Source organism: Camelus dromedarius, chromosome 8, assembly GCF_036321535.1.
Source record: "Camelus dromedarius isolate mCamDro1 chromosome 8, mCamDro1.pat, whole genome shotgun sequence".
Classification (NCBI taxonomy): Eukaryota; Metazoa; Chordata; class Mammalia; order Artiodactyla; family Camelidae; genus Camelus; species Camelus dromedarius.
In genome coordinates this window covers 52,582,479-52,590,345 of record NC_087443.1, presented here as the reverse complement: position 1 = coordinate 52,590,345, position 7,867 = coordinate 52,582,479, and the positions used below count along the sequence as shown (strand labels likewise).

General features: G+C 49.1%; 1 protein-coding gene across 1 annotated transcript; it reads right to left on the bottom strand.

Moving 5' to 3' along the window:
• Positions 1-1,686: 1,686 nt before the first annotated feature.
• HHEX (hematopoietically expressed homeobox) lies at positions 1,687-7,666 on the bottom strand. The gene is made up of 4 exons (XM_031461388.2): positions 7,196-7,666; positions 4,878-5,056; positions 4,606-4,656; positions 1,687-2,769 (listed from the first exon to the last, which is right to left on the bottom strand). Exons 1-4 carry the CDS (start codon positions 7,557-7,559, stop codon positions 2,551-2,553), a joined length of 813 nt encoding a protein of 270 aa, XP_031317248.1. The 5' UTR covers positions 7,560-7,666; the 3' UTR covers positions 1,687-2,550.
• Positions 7,667-7,867: the final 201 nt, after the last annotated feature.

Genomic DNA, 7,867 nt, shown 5'->3' with positions numbered 1-7,867 from the left:
CTGATTACGACCTTTGAAACCTTGATGTAAACTGGCAGGCAGGGTCTGGGAGCCTGGAGCCCACAGCTGAATGGAAAGGAGACCCTCTCACTGGATGCCTACTTTGGACTCTAACATTGAGGAGACACAGAATGGGCAGAACAACAAAGATAAAGTGCTTGAGCTATGTTGGGAACTCAGGGACTGCACTGGGCCTTGTAGATATCTAGACCATCTTCATTCTATGAGAGAACTGAGGCCAAGAACCAAAACTCCAACCCAAATCTTTAAACTTTAAACTGCACACCTCTGTGCTTAAGGACTCAGTACTAATTTTCTCAGAAATTAAGATTCATAGGTAATTGCAAAGGCCTTCTTGGAATCTAAGGAGACAGGGTGTGACAACCTCCTAAATGCACTGATTTTTTTCCCACTCTCTTCACCTGAGTACCCTTGTCTGACGAGTCACAGCCCTGGTTAGGCCAGGCCAGGCCAGTGGCAAAGACGTTCCTTCACAGGACCTCAGCCCAGAGGCACCCATGTCCACAGCTAGAAGCCTCCATGGAGGCCCAGGCTAGGGGAAGAGATTTCTGGCCTCTCCAGCTCACGGATCTCTCTCCTCATTTTCCTGGAATGTCATCTAGGCAAGCAGCTGGATGCAGGCTAGCAATACCTGGGCCCAGCAGAAACCTCAGCCCACAGTTTCTCTCAGCCCCACACCCACCCTCACCTCAGCACTAAATTCTCCCCCGCCTCACAACACCCCTTCCTCGGCTCCGCTCCCTCTGCTCAACCATTAAACCCTCCTCCTACCGCCCTGGATAGTCCCGGCTTCCCTCTTCCTCCTTCTCACTGCTGCCGGCCTCCTGCTCCCACTGGGGCAGGAACTGTCTTGGGAAGAGGGGAGCAGGTGAAGAAGGAGTGAGGAGGGCCATGCGGGTCCCACCTGCTTATTTCACACAAGGAGCACCTTAGAACAATGGTCCCCAGACCAGCGGCTAGGACGTCACCTGAGCACTTGCTAGAGGTGCAAATTCGCTGTCCCACCCTAGACCTATCAAATCAGAAACGCTGGGGATGGGGTGGGCAGTGAGTTCAGACAAGCTCTGCGGGTAATTCTGAGGCTCACTAAAGAGTGAGAACCGCTCTCTCAGCGCAAACTGCTTTCCCGCTCCTCCCTACCAGGCCCTCCCACCCCACTAAGCGAACCCCCCACCCCCTCCAACTGGGCTCGGCCGCCAAGGGATGACGCAGTGTTGACTCACGCGGGTCAAGGACGGCGGTCTGGGCCGGCCCGGCGATCCAAGGTGAATCGATGGCGCTCGGCGCTCCACCGCGGCGGCGCAGCGGGACTCCGCTCAACTGCTCTTCCCGCCGCTGGGGCTCGGGATCCGCGGACGGGAGCCTTCCCCGCTACCCCAGACACACGCACACGCACACGCACGCACACACACACACACCCAGCAAACTCCTGGGGAAAGGCCCAAATCCACCTTCCAGGTGCTCACCGCCCGGCCGCAGCCCAGAACCACGCTCCCGGAACACCATGGGCTGCAAGAGCCCCAGCGAGACGCACCGCACGCACCGCCGGATGCTCGGGCTACTGACCCGCGCGCGCCCCAGCGCCCAGCACTGCGCCAGGCACCCGAGGCGCGTTAAGAAAAGGTGTGGGTTTATTTTAATCAAAGAATGAGAGGTCCAATGAGGTCAGTCGTCCCACCGATGGATTTATTTTATAGACAAGTTACTAATTTAAAAAAGCAAACAAACCATTTGGGCCATTGTTTTTTACAGTGAACAATTATATATACATACATTATAAACACTGTTTAATATAAAACACATATCTACAATCTACTTACATTTCATTAACCTGCTACGTCTAGTTCATCTGTGATTAATTTTAGTCACTGATGAGTCAGTTTCTCTGTTTGAACTGGACTGTACTATCCTCTTAACACCCTGGTCAAACAGGTACTAAGTGATAGCGCAAAACAAGCATTTAAGATTATCAACCATACCTCCCTGACAAAAAGAACACATATGTTCCCGAGACAAGATCTCTAAGATGGTTTTGGATTTAAGACAGCAGTGTAAGAATGTAATATAAAAGAATATTTCCTTTAAAATTGTGGGCCCTGATTTCGAGGCATACCTCTGGATTTGGGGGGCCTCTTTGTTTTTCTATTAAGTGGGGTGTAGAGATTATAGAAAAGTCATTCAAGAAGGCCCTTTTAAAATCTTTAAAGTTATAACTTAGAAATTTAACCAAAAAGTTCAAAATTACTTTTTATAAATAGAAAAACAATTTACTTTTTTAAAAAAGATGGTGAATTTAATCAGTGAAGAGTCCCTTTATCATACAATCTAAAATCAGTACATAAACTATTTAAGTCAAAATTAAGGTTTCAATGTTTGTTATTTAGCCAGTGCATTGAATATTTTAGGTTTCCAAAATACCAGAAAATGGATTCCCTTTCTCATATAGTTTTTCAGTTCATCTACGGAGATTTTCTGTAGCAACTGTTATATCCAAGTCAAGTTTTCTGAACATGCCAATGTCAATGGTCATCATCCAGCATTAAAATAGCCTTTATCGCCCTCAATGTCCACTTCCTGATCAGAATCCTCTGAAATCTCTGATTCAAGGTCTTCCTGGGAGGCAGGGGAGGGCGAACACTGAGAGCTATCCAAAGCACCTTTATTCTGTTCACTGGCTATGTCTTGCCTCTGGTCGCAGGAATTGTCCAAACTTTCTAGTTCTTCTTTTTTATTGTTTTGAGGGTTCTCCTAAAAGATGAGGATGAAAATGGAGATTGGTGGGATCATGAAATATGGAGCAGTAAGAGACATAAATTAGATGTCTTTTCATCTTTTACAATCTTTTTAATTTTTAGTTTATTGATTGCTTTTAGCTACAATTTTTATTCAGAAAATATATACTTGTGCTTCTTTCTCACTTTGTAAGAAGTAAAGTTCCTGTTGTATCAGAGAAAGATTATACTCTTGCCGGACAAGAACAACAACCAATCACAAATATAATTGTAAAGGTACTATGTCAAATGAACACTTAATTCCAGCCCAGACCCATGGTCTCAAGATTCTCAAAAGCTTAGGGGGAAAAATAAATTAGATCACTACAGATACAAACTATCTTTATTCTTCAACTATTTAAATCTTTCCAATTAACAGGGTCTTCCAGACATTTAAAAAGTATAAATGCTCAATAGTGAATTAAGAATAAAGTTTCAAAATTATTAGATCAATCCTTTTTAATCCATTTTCTAGGGTATAATTTACAAATATATACACATATAAATATGTGTAGCAAGTTATATAATCATGGCAAAGAAAAAATGCAGGACTGGAAGAATGTTGCCAACTGAAAAAGGGAGACAAGTACAATTTACTTAAAATCTGGAGGAAATTTCTGGAAAATATTCCAAATTACATAGGAGCCACTATTTTAAAAGTTGCTGGTAAACTGCCTTTGACCAAGAACTAGGTAAGTTAGTAAATTTTTAATCCTATGTTTATCTAAAATGCACATAAATACTATATAGAAATATTATGATACACAGCTAAGGTTTTTATATCTAAAGCAAGGCTATAGAGTGATAGATTTACCAGGCTTACAACTAAGGTTGTCAGAGATTATGATCCTAAGGTCATACAAGGTCAGAGACTGAGAAGGAATTTGAAATTTTTTAAATCATATTAGGATAATGAAATTATGGGAATTTTATTTTCTGTTTCAGAGTGTTCTTTGTGACACCATCTTGTTTTTAATGAAAAAGTTATGATTGTTAAATTTTAAAATGCACACTGCTTACAGTTTCCCCACTCATATGATTGTTTCAAAAACATTTTATTATAAATTATATATACACTGGCAAATGAAAAATTCAGCAGTTGTCAGATAACTTTGGAGAAGATATCCAGATTAGGATATCGAAAACTAATCTTTAGCTTTAAGTCAACAGAGCTTCTTTAAAAACTGAATTAGCCTTTACTTTTTATCACATGTTGCATAACAAGGTCATTGGAAGAAAAGACTGTTATAAAGTGTGTAAGCTACTTTCCAAACAGGCTTGGGTTTCTCTTACTGTTTTTATATTCATTTTGAGAGCTAGAATTAATGGGGAAATAATTTTTAACTCTTTGATATTTAATTCTTCTAAAAAACAGTGTAAACAAGACTTAAAGGTGTTTATTTCCTTATATTTACCCTTGAGCTCTGCCTGGTTTTATTATGGCTGTGTAAATAAAAGAAACAATTTTCTCCCAAAGATAACTGCTTAAGTCATTTACTGCAATTACTTTATCTTTCCTGCGTTAATTAGATAAACAACATATGGGGTTTATAAAACAATTAGCTGGAAGTTTTACTAGCCAGTGTGTGAAAACCCAAGCATAACTGATATAGGAACTGCATTAGGTGCTTTTAGCATTACTGCCGCCTGAACAACTCATCCTGAATTTCAGCAGGACTATTTGCCTTTTTAATCAAGGTGAAGAGGTGAAATAGTCTCTCAAATGACTTTTGCATACAACCTACAACAGGCCTCGCATTGAGATAACATGATAAAAATATTTATTTCCATAGAAACAGAACCATGTCAATACCTGTTTTAGTCTTCTCCATTTAGCGCGTCGATTCTGAAACCACGTTTTGACCTACAGGAAAGACAGAGGGGAAAAAAAAAAAAAAAAAAAAAACTAGCCAGGAGCCCAGAATCCCAAGAGACTTGGGGAGCGGAGCGGGGTTGGGGAAAGCCGTTCAGGGGCCGCTGAGCAGCCCGGCGCTCCAGGCGCCAGAGCGCACCGAGGCTCCACGTCTTTCTTGGGCCCCGCGACCCCCGCCCCAGGAGCCTCCCCTGGCTGGCGGGCGAGCTCACCTGCCTCTCGCTAAGCTGCAGCATCTTGGCTAGACGCTTTCTCTCGGGCGGGGAGAGGTATTTCTGGGTCTCAAACTTCTTCTCCAGCTCTATGGTCTGGTCATTGGAGAACCTCACCTGGCCGCCTTTCCTTTTATGCAGTGGCCTCTGGAGGAAAGGGCTCCATAATAGGGGTTTGCCTGCGGGCAACAGTGACGGTTACTGAGGGTCCTGGAGCGGCCTGGCCCACCCTAGTCCTGCCTGGCCCCTCCCCGGCGGGGGGGATGACAAAGAGGAGGAAGGGAGGCTAGAGGACACTCAACCAGATAACTAGACACATTCACATACACCCACCAACACATGGACCCACCTCATCCCACCAAGACACATACCTAGAGACTGAGGAACACCCAGTCACACACCTACACTGCATATGTACACAGATCGCACTTGTACACTCACAGACACATAAAACAGTCACACCTACAGCTAGATACAAACATTTTGACCCCCCAAAAAACACCTGCTATAGGTTGAGCTTAAAATACTATGACCCTCTTAAACCAGTGGCTCTCAGAATTTATATACAACTTTTTGCGCCTCTAGGTCCTCTCCCTTGGTGAACTGCACCTTCCAAACACGGGAGCGTGCATTATGTTAGGGAGGAGTGGGTCTGTCACACTAGTCAAGGCGTTGCTACCAGGGGCCGGCAGCTGGAGCCCAACCCACGGCTGCGAGGGAAGCCCTCTGGCCCGGGCGCGGGCGTCAGGACACGCGTGGAGCTTCCAATCCTAGCCGGAGGGTGCAGCGGCCTCCTCTGATTTCACACCCAGCCTGCGGGGGCGGCCAGTTAAAGCCACCCCGTGGGCTATGGCAACATTTCCGTCAATGTGTTTCCTGTTGGTCTATCTCGAAAAACCCTTTGCTTCCTCCTGCGCAGTCCCAGTAGTAACCCAAGGAAACCCAGGGCGCGCTCCGTGAAAACGTTCGCCCCCAGGCTCTGCCCAACTGAGGGTCCTCCTCCAGCCACAGCAGGAGAACAGAGCCACGCCGGGCCTGTGACTCCAAACCCTCGAGGATGGACTCGAAGACACAATATAATAACAAGCAAAAAAGAACTAAAATATAACCCCCAAATCTCCCCAAAATACAGCTTCAAAGTCTCTTTAGCGATGAGAAAGGAAGTGGGGAACTGAGGGAGGGACAGCACCACGATAATGATGACATTAAAATGTCAATTAATTAAAATGTTGTCTCCAGGGTGCCAGCAGAAGCTGCCGATAACAGAGTAGATTTAAAACCCTGGTAGCTCAAGGCAGGGAGCCCCGTTTTATTTATCCGGGGCTTCAGATGCCGGACGCGCCAAGGGCCACTCGGAGCGCGGATCACGGGTGGCTTACTTAGGCCGTGCACTCAAACTCTATACGGCCAACGTGTCCGCGCTACCCTTCCTGTTGCAAAGATGCGTCGGTCAGTCCATCCATCAGTCCGTGGGTCTGCTGGCCTGCGCTAAACGCTTTGAAAGCTGGCATTGGTTTTGTTGTTGTTTTTTTCTCGAGATTTTGCTTACGTCAGGATTCAGAATGGTGCAAAACAGCCTCAAAAAAAAGGAAGCAACTGGTTATTTTAGCTGCCATAAAGTCACATCCCACACAGAGGAAATGAACAATATCAGAAAAACGGATCCCGGCTATCAGAAGTCGAGTGTTTCCTGAATTTGTCTGTATTGAGGATGTCGATAAAATAATCAGCAGCGTGCACTACTCCGGGGGAAGGGTCTGCTTCATGCAGCCAGGAAAACACTTAACAGCTTCTGAAACCAGATTTACTCCTATCGAGAACTCAAGATTTCCTGTATGAACGGAAAGGGTCAGCCTCTTTCACTACACAAGCTTGTTGAACCAGGTCCAGCCCCGTAACCACCCGGGCCCGGCAACTATCCCTGCCCCGCAGGAATGGCCCGGAACGCCTTGGCACTCCCTCCCAGTCTCTCCGGCTAAGACAGCCCCAGCCCGGGCGACACGCGCCCCCAGGACTGCCTTCGGCCCCCAGCCCCGGCAGCAGCGCCCGAGGTCTGGCCCCGGCTCGGGCGCCCCGACGCCTATAAGGTGCAGGAAAACCAATCTGAGTCATGGTGCGGTCAGTCTGGGCTGCGCGCCGCCGGGGCCCGCGCCTCCTGTCCCCGCGCGCGCCCGACAGCCGCTTTTCAATCGCTTTTGCCACAACTTTCTATTGCCTCTCCCTCCGCCCCCGCCGCCTCCTGGGCGCTGCCACCTGCCGGGTGGCGCCCTCCTCTCCGCCGCCCCGGCCCAGCCCCGCCATGACCCCGGCCGCCTTACCCAGGGGGTCGTGGCGGAGCAGGGCGTGCGTGTAGTCGTTCACCGACCGCGGGAAGGGGTACAGGGGGCCCCCGAAGCCGCCAGGTCCGTAGGCGGCGGCCAGTGCGGCGGCGGAGTGGTGCGAGAAGGCGGGGTGGATCGGCGTGGGCTCGTACACCGGGGTCCGGTAGGAGGACACGAGGCTGGTGAAGGAGGAGTTGGGGGACGGCAGCGTGGGCGTAGGAGTGGGCGCGGCGGGCCCACGGCCCAGGATGTCCTCGATGTAGAACGGCGTCGGGTGCGCGGGCTGCAGCATCGGCGTGGGCGCGTAAAGCGGCACCCCTACGGCGCCCGCCGCCGGCGGCCCGGGATGAGGGTACTGCATGGTTCCGCCGAGCTCCGGCCCCTCGGAGAGCTGCCGGCCCGTTCCGCGGCGCTACATTTATTCGCGCTCCGCGCTCCCGGCGATAGGCTCTGCCGACCGCGGGGTGGGGCCGCGCTCTCTGGCCCCTTCCTGCCGCCTGGTCCTGCGGCCAATCGCGCGGAGCCCAGGGAGCCGCCTCCCGCCCCCGCCCTTGGCCCGCCCCCGCCGGCCGAGCTCCCCGCCCCCGGGACTTGAACGCTCCCAGCCTCCGAGGACCTTGCGCCCCTCTGCCCAGCCGCCGCCGACCCTCGATGCTCCAGGTACCCTGG